The 22,487-nt window shown below is 48.7% G+C and overlaps 1 protein-coding gene across 1 annotated transcript in view; it reads right to left on the reverse strand.

Annotated features, from left to right (window-relative positions):
• The window catches only part of chpf2 (chondroitin polymerizing factor 2), a gene marked incomplete in the record, with an annotated part of 63,769 nt that overhangs the window by 10,924 nt on the left and 30,358 nt on the right, over window positions 1-22,487 (reverse strand). The window contains 1 exon segment of the mRNA NM_001142158.1: window positions 3,249-3,813. Within this exon segment, the coding sequence (NP_001135630.1) occupies window positions 3,249-3,813 (565 nt within the window).

Here is a 22,487-nt window from a genome sequence, read left to right on the forward strand (position 1 = left end):
TTCATGAGATTAGGAAGCCTCTGGCCAAAGTTCATGAGATTAGGAAGACTCTGGCCAAAGTTCATGAGATTGGGAAGACTCTGGCCAAAGTTCCTGAGATTGGGAAGCCTCTGGGCAAAGTTCATGAGATTGGGAAACCTCTGGGCAAAATTCATGAGATTGGGAAGCCTCTGGGCAAAGTTTATGAGATTGCAAACTCTTTGGCCAAAGTACAGGAGATTGGGAAGCCTCTGGGCAAAGTTCATGAGATTGGGAAGCCTCTGGGCAAAGTTCATGAGATTAGGAAGCCTCTGGGGAAAGTTTATGAGATTGGGAAGCTTCTGGCCACAGTTCATGAGATTGGGAAGCCTCTGGAAAAAGTTTATGAGATTGTGAAGCCTCTGACCAAAGTTCATGAGATTGGGAAGACTCTGGCCAAAGTTCATGAGATTGGGAAGCCGTCGGGCAAAGTTTATAAGACTGCGAAGCCTTTGGCCAAAGTACAGGAGATTGGGAAGCATCTGGGCAAAGTTTATGAGATTGTGAAGCCTTTGGCCAAAGTACAGGAGATTGGGAAGCCTCTGGGCAAAGTTCATGAGATTGGGAAGCCTCTGGCTAAAGCTCCTGAGATTGGGAAGCCTCTGGCTAAAGCTCCTGGGATTGGGAAATCTCTGGCTAAAGCTCCTGGGATTGGGAAGCCTCTGGCTAAAGCTCCTGAGATTGGGAAGCCTCTGGCTAAAGCTCCTGAGATTGGGAAGCCTCTGGCTAAAGTTCATGAGATTGGGAAGCCTCTGGCCAAAGTTCATGAGATTGGGAAGCCTTTGGCCAAAGTTCATGAGATTGGGAAGCCTCTAGGCAAAGTTCATGAGATTGGGAAGCCTCTGGGCGAAGTTCATGAGATTAGGAAGCCTCTGGCCAAAATTCATGAGATTGGGAAGCCTCTGGGCAAAGTTTATGAGATTGCAAAGTCTTTGGCCAAAGTACAGGAGATTGGGAAGCCTCTGGGCAAAGTTCATGAGATTGGGAAGCCTCTGGGCAAAGTTCATGAGATTAGAAAGCCTCTGGCCAAAGTTCATGAGATTGGGAAGCCTCTGGGCAAAGTTTATGAGATTACAAAGTCTTTGGCCAAAGTACAGGAGATTGGGAAGCCTCTGGGCAAAGTTCATGACATTGGGAAGCCTCTGGGCAAAGTTCATGAGATTAGGAAGCCTCTGGGGAACGTTTATGAGATTGCAAAGTCTTTGGCCAAAGCACAGGAGATTGGGAAGCCTCTGGGCAAAGTTCATGAGATTGGGAAGCCTCTGGGAAAAGTTCATGAGATTGGGAAGCCTCTGGCCAAAGTTCGTGAGATTAGGAAGCCTCTGGCCAAAGTTCATGAGATTGGGAAGCCTCTGGCCAAAGTTCATGAGATTGGGAAGCCTTTGGCCAAAGTTCATGAGATTGGGAAGCCTCTGGCCAAAATTCATGAGATTGGGAAGCCTCTGGCCAAAGTTCATGAGATTATGAAGCCTCTGGCCAAAGTTTATGAGATTAGGAAGACTCTGGCCAAAGTTCATGAGATTGGGAAGACTCTGGCCAAAGTTCATGAGATTGGGAAGCCTCTAGGCAAAGTTCATGAGATTGGGAAGCCTCTGGGCGAAGTTCATGAGATTAGGAAGCCTCTGGCCAAAATTCATGAGATTGGGAAGCCTCTGGGCAAAGTTTATGAGATTGCAAAGTCTTTGGCCAAAGTACAGGAGATTGGGAAGCCTCTGGCCAAAGTTCATGAGATTGGGAAGCCTCTGGGCAAAGTTCATGAGATTGGGAAGCCTCTGGGCAAAGTTCATGAGATTAGGAAGCCTCTGGCCAAAGTTCATGAGATTGGGAAGCCTCTGGGCAAAGTTTATGAGATTACAAAGTCTTTGGCCAAAGTACAGGAGATTGGGAAGCCTCTGGGAAAAGTTCATGACATTGGGAAGCCTCTGGGCAAAGTTCATGAGATTAGGAAGCCTCTGGGGAAAGTTTATGAGATTGCAAAGTCTTTGGCCAAAGCACAGGAGATTGGGAAGCCTCTGGGCAAAGTTTATGAGATTGGGAAGCCTCTGGGCAAAGTTCATGAGATTAGGAAGCCTCTGGGGAAAGTTTATGAGATTGGGAAGCTTCTGGCCACAGTTCATGAGATTGGGAAGCCTCTGGAAAAAGTTTATGAGATTGGGAAGCCTCTGGCCAAAGGACAGTAGATTGGGAAGCCTCTGACCAAAGTTCATGAGATTGGGAAGACTCTGGCCAAAGTTCATGAGATTGGGAAGCCGTTGGGCAAAGTTTATAAGACTGCGAAGCCTTTGGCCAAAGTACAGGAGATTGGGAAGCATCTGGGCAAAGTTTATGAGATTGTGAAGCCTTTGGCCAAAGTACAGGAGATTGGGAAGCCTCTGGCCAAAGTTCATGAGATTGGGAAGCCTCTGAGCAAAGTACAGGAGATTTGGAAGCCCTTGGCCAAGGTTGATGAGATTGGGAAGCCCTTGGCCAAAGTTGATGAGATTGGGAAGCCCTTGGCCAAAGTTGATGAGATTGGGAAGCCCTTGGCCAAAGTTGATGAGATTGGGAAGCCTTTTGTCAAAGTACAGGAGATTGGGAAGCCCTCGGCAAAAATTGATGAGATTGGGAAGCCCTTGGCCAAAGTTCATGAGATTTGGAAGCCCTTGGCCAAAGTACAGGAGATTGGGAAGCCTCTGGCCAAAGTTCATGAGATTGGGAAGCCTCTGGCCAAAGTTCATGAGATTGGGAAGCCTTTGGCCAAAGTTCATGAGATTTGGAAGCCTTTAGCCAAAGTACATCTTGCAGCCTGTCTATGGCACCTTACGGCCTGTCTGTGGCACCCTACGGCCTGTCTATGGCACCTTACGGCCTGTCTATGGCACCCTAAGGCATGTCTGTGGCACCCTACGGCCTTTCTGTGGCACCTTACGGCCTGTCTATGGCACTCTATGGCCTGTCTGTGGCACCTTACGGCCTGTCTATGGCACTCTATGGCCTGTCTGTGGCACCTTACGGCCTGTCTGTGGCACCTTACGGCCTGTCTGTGGCACCCTACGGCCTTTCTGTGGCACCCTATGGCCTGTCTGTGGCACCTTGCGGCCTTTCTGTGGCACCCTACGGCCTTTCTGTGGCACCCTATGGCCTGTCTGTGGCACCTTACGGCAGTCCCTTTGGTATTTGCCAGAATCTACAGATTGCCAGTCCTGCATGTAAATGAGCCAATAATCAGTCAACCTGCCCCTCCCATTTACCTGGTATTTGGAGACACAGGCCAGGCCCAAACTGTCCTGTAAGCATCGGCCCAACCACTCGTCGGACCTGGAGCTCAAGATATCGGAGCGGCAAGAATCCAAATGTGGCGCCAGTCTCAGGAGCAGAGAGCGGGACAACAGGAAGCCAGAACCTCCATGGCAATATCGCCAGCTCTCCTGCCCCCCAATGAATTCCATTGGCCGCCCCACATAGATGGGTGGAGCAGGACTGAAGTGAGTGACCAAGTCCTGAAGGAGATATCCATTAGTGTAAGAGTCATCGAGAGTCACAAAGAACCAGTCGTACCCAGACAGGAGGTGTCTCTCCATGTAGCGCAGGGTGTGGTACATCAGCCAAGCCGGACGCTCATCCCCAACGGCCACAATTTCCATTCCCGCTGGGGCTTTGGGTCCTTGGGCTGCTGTGAAGAACACTAAGCGGGTGACATGAGGCGAGAGAGTGCGATTCACAGCCACCGCGAGAGTGTTCATAGTGGAGCGAGACGACAACACAATCACTGAGAGGCGCTCTCTGAATCCAAGTTCTGATTGGATGTAGCGAGTCCTACAAAGGCGGAGACACAAAACCAGTGAGGCGGCTCTTGGCATCGGGAGGGGATAATATGGGGACAGGGTAACTATAATCTCATCAAATGATCTATCAGGTCTGTGTCACTGTGACAGAATCTCAGCCATAAAGCAGGGCAGGACTGCTGCTTACAATGAGGGATCAGATAGGATCTGTGCCACTGTGACAGAATGCTCTGTTATACAGATAGCTAGAATCTCAGCCATAAAGCAGGGCAGGACTGCTGCTTACAATGGGGGGATCAGATAGGATCTGTGCCACTGTGACAGAATGCTCTGTTATACAGATAGCTAGAATCTCAGCCATAAAGCAGGGCAGGACTGCTGCTTACAATGGGGGGATCAGATAGGATCTGTGCCACTGTGACAGAATGCTCTGTTATACAGATAGCTAGAATCTCAGCCATAAAGCAGGGCAGGACTGCTGCTTACAATGGGGGGATCAGATAGGATCTGTGCCACTGTGACAGAATGCTCTGTTATACAGATAGCTAGAATCTCAGCCATAAAGCAGGGCAGGACTGCTGCTTACAATGGGGGGATCAGATAGGATCTGTGCCACTGTGACAGAATGCTCTGTTATACAGATAGCTAGAATCTCAGCCATAAAGCAGGGCAGGACTGCTGCTTACAATGGGGGGGGGGGGATCAGATAGGGATTTTTTTATTGGTATAAACTTAACAAATAATAAATCTTTCATAACAAACAAAACAATGTACAACTATTTACAAACTGTAAGCAAAGAAATTAGCCATTTTGACTTGAAATTGCCTTTTCATTGCCCATGAAATAAAGCACTTGCATTCAATACATATCCCATTCCCCACACAAACCAAAAGAAACCAAATAAAACAAAAACAACTTGCCGGCAGTAGCGCTGAGGTGATGGCGCCCATTCATAACATTCAAATGTACCTACAAGATTTCCCCCAGAAAAGCCGGTACAAACTGCCCTAATGGCAAGGAGAAGGACAAGGACACTCACAGATTGATATTTCTCCATTTTGAGGTATTTGAGGTGCAGCGTCTGATCTCCCTTTCCTTCAGGAAACCCAAATCGGCCACCACAGACTTCACTATAAGGTCAATAACAACATCCTCCTGGCCGAGTGATCTCCTACAGCGGGATTGCCATAGGTGGTACCTCATTACTGATATTATCATGTACATGGATCCTGCATCCAGGGGGTGTGGGACAGACAGGATCCCATAGGCCGCATTGGCATAAGAGAGCTGCCTAATGTATGGTACCTTGAGAGTCTCTGCCAACTGAAACCGCACAGTCTTTGTCACAGGGCAATCAACCAGAAAATGTTCCTGGGTCTCATTGGTGGCGCAGCCCCATGGGCACTCTCTGTCTGCAATGTTTAAATAGCTCATATTGCCCCGGACAAAAAGCCTTCCCTGAAGGGCGAGCCAGTTTAGATCAAAGTATTTGGGGGGCACCCTTCTGTCATTGAGCCACCGGAGGCTCTGGGAAAGAATGTCCCCCACACAGTCTTTTAAGGCCAAGGGGACAATGAAATAGGTTCCCAGGATTCTCTGATAGATCTGCCTTCTCGCAACAGAACCCAGCTCCCCAATTCCAATGTCCCACTTTCTCAAAGCTTCCAGCCCCAACTCAAAGATGTGGGAGGTGGAGTTGGCCTCCCGCGCCACCCGGACTGTCTTCCACGCTATCGCCGAGCAACCCCATCTCCCACCAGAGGCAATACCAACGCCTGACGCAACATTCCCACAGGGAATCAGTTCTTTGGCCAGGCACCCCAAAGTTGGACTTCAGGAAGATGGAGCCAAAAGAAAGCCACTGGACATAACATGCCCAACCCTCAGACTGTGGATCCGAGCATAGAGAGCTTCAGGCAGCGGATACACGTAGGAAACAAACAGAAAGATAGGGGACCAGGTAAGTCTTCACGAGCTTCACCCTTTCACTGTAGGACAGCCTCTACTGCTTCCATCGCTGTACTTTAGCATTTCCGGCATCCAACTTCTCTTCCCAGTTTTGCCTACAGTCATCTCCCTTCCCAAATTTGATTCCCAAGATTCTAATCTGAGTTGGGCAACTGAGAATTCCCAGAGCGGAAAGCCGGCTCCTCGTTTAATGACCAAAAAGCTTGAGGACTTATCCATGTTGACCAGAGACCCGGAGGCCTCTGAGTAACTTCTGATCGTCTCGGACAGCACTCCCGCATCCTCGGACAAGAGACTGCCACCGTGACATTCATCCGCGTAGGCTACTGACCTGAGGGACTGGGGCTACAGGGGGCGGGGGAACAAGAGACCCTTTATTCCACCCGCCTGCAAACGCCTTAAAAAAGGATCGATCGCAAAAAACATACAGCAAAGGGCTTAAAGGGGCACCCCTGGTCTCACCCCGGCCCCGACCTCAAAGTTCTCACCGCGGCCACCATGATAAGTGGAAAGCTTACGGCCCTTTGTACAAAGCTGATAACCACCTAATGAATGTTCCCGGGATGCCGTACTTTGCCAAAACGGCCCACAGATACTCATGATCCACTCGATCAAAGGCCTTAGCCTGGTCCAGAGACAGGGAAGTAGCACCCAATGTTTTGGGACTTTGCATAGTTCCAAGGCTTCCCTTATAGTAAGGATCGCCTCGAATATTGCTCCGCCCTTTCACCGTGCAGGACTGGGACAGGGAGATAATAAGTGCCTGAAAACAAATCAGTCTAGTAAAAAGTATCCGTGGCGAGAAGCTTCCTATCAGTGTTGAGAAGGGCAATCGGGCCTCCAGTTCTCAACCCGCTGTGGATCCTTACCTTTAGACAGCAAGATCAAGGAGGATTCTCTCATAGAGGGGGCAAGATACCCCCTTTCCAGGCAGTCTCTAAAGACCTCTACGAGAACCGGAGCCGCTGGTCTTTAAATTTCTTATAAAATTCGGCTGTAAGCCGGTCCGTCCTGGAGCCTTCTTTTTAGCAAGGCAATCAATGGGCAGCTTTGGACCTCGTCCTCCGTGATCTCAGCTGTCAAAGGCTCAAAGTCCAAATGGGTCACATCAGGCCCTGGGGTTGCCTCCAGGAAAGGATGAAGTCCTCCCCCTTATCCAAAGCCTTGGCCCGGAACAGAGAAGCGTAGAAGCCTTTCACAACCCCAAGGATGTCCTCCCTAGATGTCTGTAACTCACCCTTGGGGTCGATCAGGACGGTGATAAGCTTCCGCCCAACATCTCCCGGCAGTTTAAAAAAGGGGTCCGGGAGAGCGGAAAACTCCATAATCCCTTTCCTGCACAAGATTTGTAGCGGCTGTACTGACATTCTCTTTGATCTGGGCTTTCAGCTGGGGTGATCTTTGACCCCTCCACCCCCATCCGAATAGAGGACTCCAGCTTCTTTAAGAGGAGTCCAGGGTACTTCTTATACCGATTACCCTCCCTGCGTACAGATAGGCTTACGGAAAGAAAGTCCGAATGAGCGCTTGACATCCTCCACCACGATGACCACCGAGTCATAGAAATCAACCCTCCGAACTGGTGCTGAAGAGAGGCCTCAAAAGACTTCCCTACTGACTCGCCCTCCAGGGAATCTGAGCTTAATCGCCACAGGCCCTTGCCCTTTGCTGGAAACTGACAAGGGTCCCACCGTAAAGGAAAGTGTCAGGTGGTTGAGTATTCAACCCCAACCTCTCTAACATCAGTAAATTCCTCACCCATCCTGACAAAAGCCATATCCAAGCGGCTACTCCTACCCGCACTGTAAGTATGCGTCGCTCTCCGGCCCTCCCAGGTGGCAACATCAACCCATTCCAGCTTGCTAACTAGTTGCTTAAAGAAAAAGCTTTCGGATTTCCCTAACCTTCCTGACCGATCTTCTGGGTCTAAGGACTTGGTTTGAAATCACCACCAAAGATGACAGAGAGCGACGTGGTGCAAATAGGGTCTAATTTCAGCCACAGAGCCCTCCTGCCTTGCCCATAGACTGCGCCCATAGATATTAATAAGGCGAAATCGCCTTGCCATTTAAGGTTACACCAACAACAAACAACGCCCCACCGAACCTCTAGGAGACGATGTACTCTAATAGTGAGGGCCACCTCGAAATAATATCGCTACTCCGCCACATGGCTCCTCCGCAATGGACCAAAAAGGAAGGCCCATGTCGCCAGTCAGCCCTTGCCTTTCTCAGATCCGTGCTTCCCAACATTAACTTTAAAGGTTTTTTCCTCCGATCTCTTCTTCTCCTGATCATCCACATCCTGCTGATTAAAGGCCATATTTTGCCAGTTGACCTTCCCCTGCCGTTTCTGCACTCTGGGGGGTAATGGCTGTACAAAATCGGGGCTATTAGAGGTGCTCGCCTGATAAGCCTTTTCCAAAGCCGGTTTTGCTGCCGGTTTTGCTGTTGGTTTTGCTGCCGGTTTTGCTGTTGGTTTTGCTGCCGGTTTTCTGCCGGTTTTGCTGTTGGTTTTGCTGCCGGTTTTGCTGTTGGTTTTGCTGCCGGTTTTGCTGCCGGTTTTGCTGTTGGTTTTGCTGCCGGTTTTGCTGTTGGTTTTGCTGCCGGTTTTGCTGCCGGTTTTGCTGTTGGTTTTGCTGCCGGTTTTGCTGTTGGTTTTGCTGTTGGTTTTGCTGCCGGTTTTGCTGCCGGTTTTGCTGCCGGTTTTGCTGCCGGTTTTGCTGCTGGTTTTGCTGCCGGTTTTGCTGCCGGTTTTGCTGTTGGTTTTGCTGCCGGTTTTGCTGCCGGTTTTGCTGCCGGTTTTGCTGCCGGTTTTGCTGCTGGTTTTGCTGCCGGTTTTGCTGCCGGGCTGCGCACATTGGCTGCCATGTCTGCAAATCTCTGCCTGTTCTGGTAAACTTCCTTCCAGGGCCCGACCTCCTTATACAGCTCGGCAATCTGCTGTTCTATCCCAGCGAGCTCCTTGCCCAGTTCATCCCATTTGTTTTTATTAGTAGCCTTCACTTTGCCTTCAGAAACTGCCATCCTGTTTGTAAAATATTTCAATGACAGCTGCACAGATTTCTTTCTGTTTTGTAAAGTAGCCAGTTCTTTCAAAGCATCAGCCACTCTTTCTGCAGTTATTGTTTCTTTAACTTCCCCTTTAAATCTTGCCTGTTTCTGGACAGCACCTTTACATGCAGCTCCTTTAATTGGCTTATGCACAATGCCGGTTCCAGGGCTCGCACCAGGGCTGCTGCCTTCTGAGCTCAGGGGAACTGGGGCAATGGTGGGAACTTCCTTCCCTCTCTCCTCTCCGCTGCTACAGGTGCTGGCTGCCCCATGGGCCGGAGATGTGGGTGTACCAGTGCCAGGGCTGGCGGCTGCACCCGGGGCCCCACTCTCCTGGCAAGCCGGCTGGGATACACACACAGAAGAGTGGATTGCTGATTCCTCCCCCGCCCCCACATGGCCAACTGATTCCAGCTGAGCTGCTGGAGAAGCTGCTGGGTTACAGGCCGGGGGTCCCTGCTGCTCACAGCTCTCACTCACACGCTGCTGGGGGGGATTCTGACAAAGGTTGGAATCACTTTGCGCAGTTTCATTATTATCAGTTTGTGTTACAGACACAGGTTTATTTACAGGCTCAGTCTCACTCACTGCCGGCAGCTCAGTAACAAACTCTGAATGAATTAAAGGCACAGTTTGTATTTCCATACCTTTGTGTTTGTGCTGCTTTATTTCTTCCTCAGATGCCAACTGTTGCTTCACTTGCTTTCCATCCACTTTTCCCTTTACCAAAGGATCAGCCGCTCTAGAGGGGGGGGCACTCTTTCCTGTTTTGCTTGGTTTGTGTTTTGCTGCCGGTTTCTGCCGGTTTTTGCTGTTGTGTTTGCTGCCGGTTTTGTCTTTGGTTTGCTGCCGTTTTCCTGCCGGTTTATGGCGTTGGTTTTGCTGCCTTTGCTGTTGTTGCTGCCGGTTTTGCTGCCGGGTTGCTGCTGGTTTTGCTGCCAGTTGCTGAGTTTGGGTGCTGCCGTTTTGCTGCGCTTTTGCTCCTTGGTTTTGCGGTTTGACTCGGTTGTTGCGTCTGCCGGTTTTGCAGTTGGTTTTGCTGCGGTTTTTGCTGTTGCTGCCGGTTTTCTGCCGTCTGCCGGTTTTGCTGCCGTTGCTGGTTTGTCTGGTTTCGGCGGTTTTGCTGCTTTCGTGTTTTGTGCGTTTTGCTGTGGTTTTTCTGCTTTCGCCTGGTTTGCTGTTGGTTCTGGCGTTTTGGCTCGTTGGTTTGCTCCGGTTTTTGCTGCTGGTTGTTTTGCTGCCGGTTTTGCTTTGCTGCGGTTTTGCTCTGCTGGTTTTGCTCTGGTTTTGCTGTGGTTTTTGCTGTGGTTTGCTGCTGGTTTGCTGCCGTGCGTTTGGCTGTCCGGTTTTGCTGCTTGGTTTGCTGTGGTTTTGCTCTGGTTGTTGCTGCTCGGTTTGCGCCGGTTTTGCTGCCGGTTTTGCTGCTGGTTTTGCTCCTGGTTTTGCTCCTGGTTTTGCTGCGTTTTGCTGTTGGTTTTGCTGCCGGTTTTGCTCCTGGTTTTGCTGCCGGTTTTGCTGTTGGTTTTGCTCCTGGTTTTGCTGCCGGTTTTGCTGTTGGTTTTGCTGTTGGTTTTGCTGCCGGTTTTGCTGTTGGTTTGCTGCCGGTTTGCTGTTGGTTTTGCTGTTGTTTTGCTCCTGGTTTTGCTGCCGGTTTTGCTGTTGGTTTTGCTGCCGGTTTTGCTGCCGGTTTTGCTGTTGGTTTTGCTGCCGGTTTTTGCTGCCGGTTTTGCTCCTGGTTTTGCTGCCGGTTTTGCTGCCGGTTTTGCTGCCGGTTTTGCTGCCGGTTTTGCTCCTGGTTTTGCTGCCGGTTTTGCTGCCGGTTTTGCTGCCGGTTTTGCTCCTGGTTTTGCTGCCGGTTTTGCTCCTGGTTTTGCTGCCGGTTTGCTGCCGGTTTTGCTGCCGGTTTTGCTCCTGGTTTTGCTGCCGGTTTTGCTGCGGTTTGTGCTGTTGGTTTTGCTGCCGGTTTTGCTGCCGGTTTTGCTGCCGGTTTTGCTCCTGGTTTTGCTGCCGGTTTTGCTGCCGGTTTTGCTGCCGGTTTTGCTCCCGGTTTTGCTGCCGGTTTTGCTGTTGGTTTTGCTGCCGGTTTTGCTCCTGGTTTTGCTGCCGGTTTTGCTCCTGGTTTTGCTGTTGGTTTGCGTTGGTTTTGCTGGTTTTGCTGTTGGTTTTGCTCCAGGTTTTGCTGTTGGTTTTGCTGTTGGTTTTGCTGTTGGTTTTGCTGCCGGTTTTGCTGCCGTGTTTGCTGTTGGTTTTGCTGCCGGTTTTGCTCCTGTTTTGCTGCCGGTTTTGCTGTTGTTTTGCTGCCGGTTTTGCAGTTGGTTTTGCTGCGGTTTTGCTGTTGGTTTTGCTGCCGGTTTTGCTGCCGGTTTTGCTGTTGGTTTTGCTGCCGGTTTTGCAGTTGGTTTTGCTGCGGTTTTGCTGTTGTTTTGCTGCTGGTTTTGGCTGCCGGTTTTGCTGTTAGGTTTTGCTGTTGGTTTTGCTGCCGGTTTTGCTGCCGATTTTGCTGCCGGTTTTGCCGCCGGTTTTGCCGCCGGTTTTGCCGGCCGGTTTTGCTGGGTTTTTGCTGTTGGGTTTTCTGCCGGTTTTGCCGCCGGTTTTTGCCGCCGGTTTTGCCGCCGGTTTTGCTGCCGGTTTTGCTGCGTTTTGCTGCCGGGCTGCGCACATTGGGCTTGCCATGTCTGCAAATCTCTGCCTGTTCTGGTAAACTTCCTTCCAGGGCCCGACCTCCTTATACAGCTCGGCAATCTGCTGTTCTATCCCAGCGAGCTCCTTGCCCAGTTCATCCCATTTGTTTTTATTAGTAGCCTTCACTTTGCCTTCAGAAACTGCCATCCTGTTTGTAAAATATTTCAATGACAGCTGCACAGATTTCTTTCTGTTTTGTAAAGTAGCCAGTTCTTTCAAAGCATCAGCCACTCTTTCTGCAGTATTGTTTCTTTAACTTCCCCTTTAAATCTTGCCTGTTTCTGGACAGCACCTTTACATGCAGCTCCTTTAATTGGCTTATGCACAATGCCGGTTCCAGGGCTCGCACCAGGGCTGCTGCCTTCTGAGCTCAGGGGAACTGGGGCAATGGTGGGAACTTCCTTCCCTCTCTCCTCTCCGCTGCTACAGGTGCTGGCTGCCCCATGGGCCGGAGATGTGGGTGTACCAGTGCCAGGGCTGGCGGCTGCACCCGGGGCCCCACTCTCCTGGCAAGCCGGCTGGGATACACACACAGAAGAGTGGATTGCTGATTCCTCCCCCGCCCCCACATGGCCCAACTGATTCCAGCTGAGCTGCTGGAGAAGCTGCTGGGTTACAGGCCGGGGGTCCCTGCTGCTCACAGCTCTCACTCACACGCTGCTGGGGGGGATTCTGACAAAGGTTGGAATCACTTTGCGCAGTTTCATTATTATCAGTTTGTGTTACAGACACAGGTTTATTTACAGGCTCAGTCTCACTCACTGCCGGCAGCTCAGTAACAAACTCTGAATGAATTAAAGGCACAGTTTGTATTTCCATACCTTTGTGTTTGTGCTGCTTTATTTCTTCCTCAGATGCCAACTGTTGCTTCACTTGCTTTCCATCCACTTTTCCCTTTACCAAAGGATCAGCCGCTCTAGGGGGGGTGATCTTCCCCTGGGGGGCCCCTCTGCGGGCTTCCACCTCCTGAGCACGGGCTGCTGCTGCATTTCTCTGCCTTTGCCTCCTGGTCTCTTCCACAGACTTCTCCACTTCCATCTCACTCTCGCTGCTGGTTTTCCCCCTAGGTGTTCTTGGGGTCCCAACAGACGATGATCTGAGTCTTGGCCTTGCACTTACAGCCACATGGCTAGGCCCCAAAGCCTGGGCCTCAGTTTTGCAGGCAGCCCGACCAGCCCTAGCAGGGCCTGGGCTTGCTCCAGACATCCACAGACCTCACTGAAACACGTCTGCTTACAATGGGGGGATCAGATAGGATCTGTGCCACTGTGACAGAATGCTCTGTTATACAGATAGCTAGAATCTCAGCCATAAAGCAGGGCAGGACTGCTGCTTACAATGGGGGGGGGGATCAGATAGGATCTGTGCCACTGTGACAGAATGCTCTGTTATACAGATAGCTAGAATCTCAGCCATAAAGCAGGGCAGGACTGCTCCTTACAATGGGGGGGGGGATCAGATAGGATCTGTGCCACTGTGACAGAATGCTCTGTTATACAGATAGCTAGAATCTCAGCCATAAAGCAGGGCAGGACTGCTGCTTACAATGGGGGGGATCAGATAGGATCTGTGCCACTGTGACAGAATGCTCTGTTATACAGATAGCTAGAATCTCAGCCATAAAGCAGGGCAGGACTGCTGCTTACAATGGGGGGGATCAGATAGGATCTGTGCCACTGTGACAGAATGCTCTGTTATACAGATAGCTAGAATCTCAGCCATAAAGCAGGGCAGGACCGCTGCTTACAATGGGGGGATCAGATAGGATCTGTGCCACTGTGACAGAATGCTCTGTTATACAGATAGCTAGAATCTCAGCCATAAAGCAGGGCAGGACTGCTGCTTACAATGGGGGGGATCAGATAGGATCTGTGCCACTGTGACAGAATGCTCTGTTATACAGATAGCTAGAATCTCAGCCATAAAGCAGGGCAGGACTGCTGCTTACAATGGGGGGATCAGATAGGATCTGTGCCACTGTGACAGAATGCTCTGTTATACAGATAGCTAGAATCTCAGCCATAAAGCAGGGCAGGACTGCTGCTTACAATGGGGGGATCAGATAGGATCTGTGCCACTGTGACAGAATGCTCTGTTATACAGATAGCTAGAATCTCAGCCATAAAGCAGGGCAGGACTGCTGCTTACAATGGGGGGATCAGATAGGATCTGTGCCACTGTGACAGAATGCTCTGTTATACAGATAGCTAGAATCTCAGCCATAAAGCAGGGCAGGGCTGCTGCTTACAATGGGGGGATCAGATAGGATCTGTGCCACTGTGACAGAATGCTCTGTTATACAGATAGCTAGAATCTCAGCCATAAAGCAGGACAGGACTGCTGCTTACAATGGGGGGATCAGATAGGATCTGTGCCACTGTGACAGAATGCTCTGTTATACAGATAGCTAGAATCTCAGCCATAAAGCAGGGCAGGACTGCTGCTTACAATGGGGGGATCAGATAGGATCTGTGCCACTGTGACAGAATGCTCTGTTATACAGATAGCTAGAATCTCAGCCATAAAGCAGGGCAGGACTGCTGCTTACAATGGGGGGATCAGATAGGATCTGTGCCACTGTGACAGAATGCTCTGTTATACAGATAGCTAGAATCTCAGCCATAAAGCAGGGCAGGACTGCTGCTTACAATGGGGGGGATCAGATAGGATCTGTGCCACTGTGACAGAATGCTCTGTTATACAGATAGCTAGAATCTCAGCCATAAAGCAGGGCAGGACTGCTGCTTACAATGGGGGGGGGATCAGATAGGATCTGTGCCACTGTGACAGAAAGCTCTGTTATACAGATAGCTAGAATCTCAGCCATAAAGCAGGGCAGGACTGCTGCTTACAATGGGGGGGGGGGATCAGATAGGATCTGTGCCACTGTGACAGAATGCTCTGTTATACAGATAGCTAGAATCTCAGCCATAAAGCAGGGCAGGACTGCTGCTTACAATGGGGGGATCAGATAGGATCTGTGCCACTGTGACAGAATGCTCTGTTATACAGATAGCTAGAATCTCAGCCATAAAGCAGGGCAGGACTGCTGCTTACAATGGGGGGGGGGATCAGATAGGATCTGTGCCACTGTGACAGAAATGCTCTGTTATACAGATAGCTAGAATCTCAGCCATAAAGCAGGGCAGGACTGCTGCTTACAATGGGGGGATCAGATAGGATCTGTGCCACTGTGACAGAATGCTCTGTTATACAGATAGCTAGAATCTCAGCCATAAAGCAGGGCAGGACTGCTGCTTACAATGGGGGGGATAGGATCTGTGCCACTGTGACAGAATGCTCTGTTATACAGATAGCTAGAATCTCAGCCATAAAGCAGGGCAGGACTGCTGCTTACAATGGGGGGATCAGATAGGATCTGTGCCACTGTGACAGAATGCTCTGTTATACAGATAGCTAGAATCTCAGCCATGAAGCAGGGCAGGACTGCTGCTTACAATGGGGGGATCAGATAGGATCTGTGCCACTGTGACAGAATGCTCTGTTATACAGATAGCTAGAATCTCAGCCATAAAGCAGGGCAGGACTGCTGCTTACAATGGGGGGATCAGATAGGATCTGTGCCACTGTGACAGAAATGCTCTGTTATACAGATAGCTAGAATCTCAGCCATAAAGCAGGGCAGGACTGCTGCTTACAATGGGGGGGGATAGGATCTGTGCCACTGTGACAGAATGCTCTGTTATACAGATAGCTAGAATCTCAGCCATAAAGCAGGGCAGGACTGCTGCTTACAATGGGGGGATCAGATAGGATCTGTGCCACTGTGACAGAATGCTCTGTTATACAGATAGCTAGAATCTCAGCCATAAAGCAGGGCAGGACTGCTGCTTACAATGGGGGGATCAGATAGGATCTGTGCCACTGTGACAGAATGCTCTGTTATACAGATAGCTAGAATCTCAGCCATAAAGCAGGGCAGGACTGCTGCTTACAATGGGGGGATCAGATAGGATCTGTGCCACTGTGACAGAATGCTCTGTTATACAGATAGCTAGAATCTCAGCCATAAAGCAGGGCAGGACTGCTGCTTACAATGGGGGGATCAGATAGGATCTGTGCCACTGTGACAGAATGCTCTGTTATACAGATAGCTAGAATCTCAGCCATAAAGCAGGGCAGGACTGCTGCTTACAATGGGGGGGATCAGATAGGGATTTTTATTAAGAAATTAAAACATAAAACAGAAAATCAAACTTTCAATTACATATCAAAATGAAAATTCAATTACATAACATCAAAATGACATTTTAATTAAATAACATCCGAAGATTGCACCCATGTGAAATCCACCTCCCTCCACAGTTTAGCATTGTCCTTGTTAATGCCAATTTCTTTGAAACGGATGAAAAACAGTTCCCTCAAGATTCTTTTAACTGTTGGATCAATAGTTCCATCCTCCCCCCCGAAAGATTTACTGCACCTCATTATCCACAAAAAGTATCTAATGACAGTGAAAATCACAAAAAAGGTCTCATTATCCAAAGGATGCTTTCCCCTTACCAGCCCATACGCCCTTTCCCCATACGTGTGCCGACAGAACCTTCCAATTTTCAAAACTGACAGGACTTCATTATACAGAGCCCGAGATACCGAGCACTCTAATAAAAAGTGATTTGTGGTCTCTTCCACTTGGCACCCCCAGGGGCAGAGCCTGTTTACCACACTCAGATAGCTCAGATTGCCCCTAAGGAAGAGTTTCCCCTGGAAAGCCAGCCAGGCGTTATCCAGGAACTTGCCGGGGAGCCTATGGCCATTCAGGAACTTCAGGCAAGTTTTCATCTGCTCAGTTGTACAGTCTTTCAGGACTGGGGCAGAGATAAAAAAGGAATTCAATACAGACTCATATAACTGCTTCCTGGTAAGATTCCCTATTGCCCCAAAGTCCAAATTCCACTTCTTTATCAGCTTTAAGCCTAAAACTAAATGCTGTGGAAAGTACCCCCCCTAATCCGGACCCCCTTCACTCTACCGCCCTCCATCCAGTCTCTGATAAAAGGCGAAACCCAGGACCTGACACAGTTCTCCCACAGAGAACACGTCCTTTGGCCCAGATTCCCAAAATTAAATTTCAGGAAAATGGTGCCAAAGAACGCGATTGGACAAACCATCCCTAACCCCCCCTCTTTTCTCTGCAGGAAAGTGACCCCTCTTTTTACTGGGTTCAGTCTGCTCCCCCAGAGCATCTGAAAGAACAGACTGTAGAGCCGAGCAGAGAGAGATTCTGGCAGGGGAAACACATAGGCAACAAAAAGAAACAACGGGATCAGAAAAGTCTTGATCAAATTAACCCTTTCTCTATAGGTCAGCTTCCAAGATTTCCAGCGCTGAACTTTTGCCAAACCAGCATCCAGTTTCTCTTCCCAATTTAACAGACCATTATCATTCCTCCCGAATTTAACTCCCAAGATTTTTACCTGCTCTGGGGCTACTGGGAAATTACCAACCTGAAAAGCTGGTTCCCCTTCTAGAACCCAAAAAGCTTCCGACTTTTCCCGATTGACAGAGGAGCCAGAGGCCCCCGAGTAACTTCTGATGCAATCAGTGACCACTTCAACCTCCGCCTGCTTAGAAACGATCACTGACACATCATCCGCATAGGCAACAAACCTGAGGGGCTGCCCGCCGGGCACACAGACCCCCTCCAAGCCTTTCCTCTCCAGCATCCTCAGGAAGGGATCCAGAGCGAATACATAGAGAAGAGGACTCAGAGGGCAGCCCTGCCGCACCCCGGCCCCAACCTCAAAGTCTTCACCTTGCCAACCGTTAATCAATGGGAAGCTTTTTGCCCCTTCATACAAAACTTTAATCCAACTAATGAATCTGCCCGGGATGCCGTATTTAGACAAAACAGCCCATAGATAATCATGGTTAACATTATCAAAAGCTTTTGTCTGATCCAGAGACAACAGATACTTACCCCAACCATGAGCTTTGCATGACTCCAAGGCTTCCCTTATAGTAAGGATCGCCCCAAAGATGCTCCGCCCCTTCACCGTGCAGAACTGACAGGACGATAATAAAGTGCCTGAAAATAAAATTAACCGGGAAAAAAGGATCTTTGCCAGAATCTTCTATCGGAGTTGAGAAGGGCAATCGGCCTCCAGTTCTCAATCCTCTCATCATCCTTCCCCTTTGACAGCAGAATCAGGGCAGAGCACCTCATTGACTCACACAACCCACTCCCCAGACATCCATTAAAGATCTTTGTTAACACCGGGACTAACAGCTCCTTAAAGGTCTTATAGAATTCTGCTGTAAGCCCATCAGGCCCAGGAGCTTTCTTGTTGTTTAACTTATCAATCGCACCCTCCACCTCCTCTTCCCCAATATCTGCTGTCAAAGTAGAGAAATCCAAATTAGCTGTATCAGGTCCTGGGGTCGCCCTTAAGAAGCTTTCAGTCCTTTCCCTCTCCAAAGCCTTACGTCTGAACAAGCCGGCATAGTACGACCTTACAACTCTGAGGATACCCTCCCTGGATTTCTGCAAACTTCCCTCAGAATCAATAAGGCCCAGTCACCTGCTTTTTCTTAAAGGTCTCTCTACAGTTCTGGAAAGGGTCCGGGGAGTTTTTTGCCCCAAAATCCCTTTCCAGAACCATAGAGTCCTGGCGACTGTACTGATGCTGCTTCATCAGAGTTTTCAACTGGGCAATTTTCTCCCCCACCACCCCGGCCGAAATTAAGGTTTCCAACTTCTTTCTCAGAGACTGGTATGTTCTAGATCTTATACCCTCCCTTTTAACAGATAGTTTTGTGAAGAAGGTTCGGATTTCTTCTTTTGTACCCTCCCACCACTGTTGGATTGAATCAAAGAAGTCCAGCTTCGACCACTGGGCCTCAAAAAAACTCCTAAAAGAGCCATTCCTTGCAGCTTCCTTCAATGACTCAAATCCAAGTCTCCACAACCCTCTACCCCTTCTCGGGAGCTCTGACATCCCATATTTAAAGGAAACCATTAAATGGTCTGAAAAATCTACCAATGTTTCCTTTACATCTGAAAAAGTATCTCTCTCTTTAACAAAAACCAAATCTATGCGACTACTACGGTTTGCACAAAAATAAGTATGGACACCCTTCCTCCCATTCCAGGTCGCCACATCCACCAGCCCCGCCTGCCTGATAATATTAGACAAAAAGGCCCCTTCATATTTATTATATTTACCTGTCCTGTCCCCTGGCTTCAGGACTTCATTAAAATCCCCAGCCAGAATGACAGGACAAGAAACACACAAAAAAGGTTTAATTTCGCCTAACAGTTCTTTCCTCTCTGCTATCGTATGTGGCCCATAAACATTAATCAGCCTAAACGTCTCACCCTGAAAATGAACATCTAGGAGTATACAGCGTCCTATTCTGATCTCCAAAAAACGTTTGATTTTAAGATCAAAATGACCTTTAAAAAAGAATTCCCACCCCCCCTGCAGATTCCTCTGCAATAGACCAAAAAGAGGGTCCAAATTGCCATTCTCTTTTAGCATTAAACATTTCTGTCCCATCAGTTAACCTTGTTTCTTGTAAGAAAAGAACATCAAAATTAGATTTCCCTAAAAAATCATAAACTTCAGCCCTTGTTTTATGGTTCTTTATACTACACACGTTGATAGTACAAAAATGAATCACTTGTTTTGACATTTTGGAGATTTAGCCAGCCTACCCTCCTTCCCCTCTCCAAATCTCTTATACTGAGGCTTCCCTAATCCACTTGAAGGGCCACCGTCTTTCTCAAAAACTCATTTCCATCTATAGATTCCCTTTCCTCATCACTTTCTGTCCGACCTTTCCTTTTCTTCCCCTGATCCTCAGTTATCTCCATTTCTACATGGGAAGGGACCTGTTCTTCAATTTCACAATTCATTTCTTCTGTCACAAGAGGCAAGAAGCCTTGGATTTCCTTTTTCCCTTCTTCTTTTTCTGCTTCTTCCCTGTTTCTTTCCCATGCTCCCTCTCTTCATCCTGCAACCTGCTTAACTCTTCCTCTTCTTCCTCAGCCATATCCCCCCAAGATTTCCCATCAGGGAGTTCAAACCTATTAGAGGTTTCAATATTTGTTTGGAAAACCATCTTGCCTACCCTCTTCCCTTGTTTTCTTTCCTACCTCCTCCCATCCTTCTTTCTCAACCTCCACTTCCCTTCTTATCCCTTCTCCCCCATCCTTCTCAATAGTCTGGGACAAAACTTCCCCACCTTCCTTCCTGTTAGTGATTTCCTCACATACACCCACCTCCACCCTGGGTACATCCTCCTGAAAAACTCTTTTTCAATTCTAGGGCATTTCCTTACAATATTGTGCCAGGCTTCTGGGCATTCCCGGTGCGTATGTCCCAAATCATTACAAGGTTGCACCTTACCTTATTGCATTCCTTACTAACATGCCCCTGAGCCCCACATAATGCACAAACTTTGAGAGTGCAATCATTGGCCAGATGACGCTTTGAGCCACACTTGAAACACTGCTTGGGTTGTCCTGGATAAAAACAGACACCCCTCTCCTTTCCGATAAAGAAAGAGTTTGGGAGATGCTTGGTAACATTATTAGATACATCCAATCTCACTTGTACTTTCCATCCCACAATCCAGAAACCCTCCTCATTATATAACCTTGTCAGTGGCGCCAGGACCTTACATTGGCGCTTAAGCCAGACCAAAACATCTTCCGGGGGAATTGATTCATTTTTAAAAATGACAGTGACGTTCTTAACTTCTGGCTTTGAAAACAGGTATGGCCCTGAAACCTTCCCACTCTGGGGATCTTCCCTTCTCCTGATAGAGACTCCAAAATCTATCCAAACCTTGTGGTAATTTAAAACTTACTTCAAATTCCACATCAGACACTGTTATAAAGGCATTAACATCAGAAGGTGTAAAACCCATTGACTCCTTTATCAAATTCTTGCAGATATACCTACTGCCTGGCATCTTTTCCTTCTCCCCATCCCATTTAATCTTAACTACATTATCCTTTTAAACACAGGCCCATCAAAAAGAGTCTCTTGTTGCCTTGCAAAAAATCTTCTTTTTCCCAAAACCCTTTACTTCCTTGATCCTCTCCCCTGCATTTGACACTTCCATTGACTTAGTAGGATTTGCCACTTCATTTGCTTTACCCAAAACATTATCAGGAGTTACCAGCATATTATTCCCATTATCCACAGAACATGCAGAAACAATGGGGTTAGAAGGGTTGGAGGTAGGGGGGTTAGAGGTAGGGGGGTTAGAGGTAGGGGGGTTAGAGGTAGGGGGGTTAGAGGTAGAAATAGAATCAGAGGGGACATCAGAGGGTTTAGGTACAGACATAACAGCAGATTGCCCTTTCCCTGTTCCCTCCTCCTCCCCCCTAAGCACAAAATCCATATACATTGCTTCAAATGATTTCCCCCCTTTACCAGCCTGTTGCATTTCATCAAAACGAGTTCTGTTTTTAAACACCTCTTCCCAGGGTTTAATTAACAGCATAGTTTGCTCAATTTCCCCATCAGCCTCCTCCAACTCTTTATTTATTATAGCAAGTTTTCTTATTCCTAAAGCTCTAGCTTCCCCTTTAGCAAACTTAATGTTAGCAATCCCCCTCTCAATATCCCTCTCCAAAGCTCTCTTTTTGTCTTTAAGAAAGTTCACAGTCCTTAGAGCTTTAGCAATCACCATAGGGTCAGGATTCTCTCCAGCAGCAAGTGCCTCGTTAGCACAATTAGTATCAGTCTCTTTACTCACAGCAGTAACAGTCTCTATACAGGCTGAAAATGTCTCTTTAGCAGCAGCACAAACAGTCTTTAAATCAGCAGAAATAACAGTATTATCAGCAGCAGAAAGTGAGTCAGTAGCAGTGAGTGGATCAGCAGGAATAGCGGCCCCACCAGTAGAAGCCACAGCAGCAGAATAAGACATTTTAGCTTTCGCTATAGTAGCAGTTGGATTCCCAGCAGTAACACAGTCCTTGCTCACCTGCCCAAAGCCCCTTCCCCACCTCCACTCCAGGCTCCTCTGCACAATCCAAAGCCCCCTCTGCCACCGCCATAGCCAGATTCTCACAGGCGCAATTAGCAGCATTTTCAGCAGCCGCATTAGCATTATGCGTGCCCTCCGCAGGACACAACTCCCAGCATGCACTGCTAGCCTCCCGATGCTTTAGCTCCACACAGACAGGCCCCGCAGGCACATTGCTGGATCTCTCTGCTCTCCCAGCTGCCATTACTTTACTTGCACCAAAACTCCCCGCTCCTCCCGGGGGTCTCAGGTTCCACACTGTCACCCCCCAACAGGTCACTGGAGGATAATTGCGCAGGGGTCTCACACAACTGACTATTGGTGGCACTTTGAGGGGTTTCAGAGCCAGACATAGGGATGGGAGGCATACTCAGGGGGGGGGACATGCTTGTTTGTGGGTCAGGCTCATCAGGCAACAAAACTGGAGTTCTTTCCAAATCTTCTGATATTGTTTGTGAAAAGGATTCATTCATATCCTCCTCCTCCATGCTGCTTCCACTATCTTCCCTTCCTCCCACCTTCTTTCTCTTGGGCTTAGCTTTACTTACTTCACTTTCTGCCGCCATTTTCTGGCTTGAGCCTTTCCTTCCAGAAACAACAGCTTTCTTTTCATTCCTCACACGAAGAGAAAATCTTCTTTTCATTTTCCACAACAATAAAGAAACAGTTTTTTTGTTTTCTTTTTAAGCCCAAACCGGGAAACAAACAGCCCCCCAGACCCTTACAGGGCCTGGGGAAGAGTTCACCTCACAGGAGCTCCTCACAGCACCTCCACTCAGCGAGAGTGTGGCTTACACTGAGGGATCAGATAGGATCTGTGCCACTGTGACAGAATGCTCTGTTATACAGATAGCTAGAATCTCAGCCATAAAGCAGGGCAGGACTGCTGCTTACAATGGGGGATCAGATAGGATCTGTGCCACTCGTACAGGGAATGCTCTGTTATACAGATAGCTAGAATCTCAGCCATAAGCAGGGCAGGACTGACATGCTTAC

The sequence above is a fragment of the Xenopus tropicalis genome, chromosome 6, assembly GCF_000004195.4.
Source record: "Xenopus tropicalis strain Nigerian chromosome 6, UCB_Xtro_10.0, whole genome shotgun sequence".
Lineage (NCBI taxonomy): Eukaryota > Metazoa > Chordata > Amphibia > Anura > Pipidae > Xenopus > Xenopus tropicalis.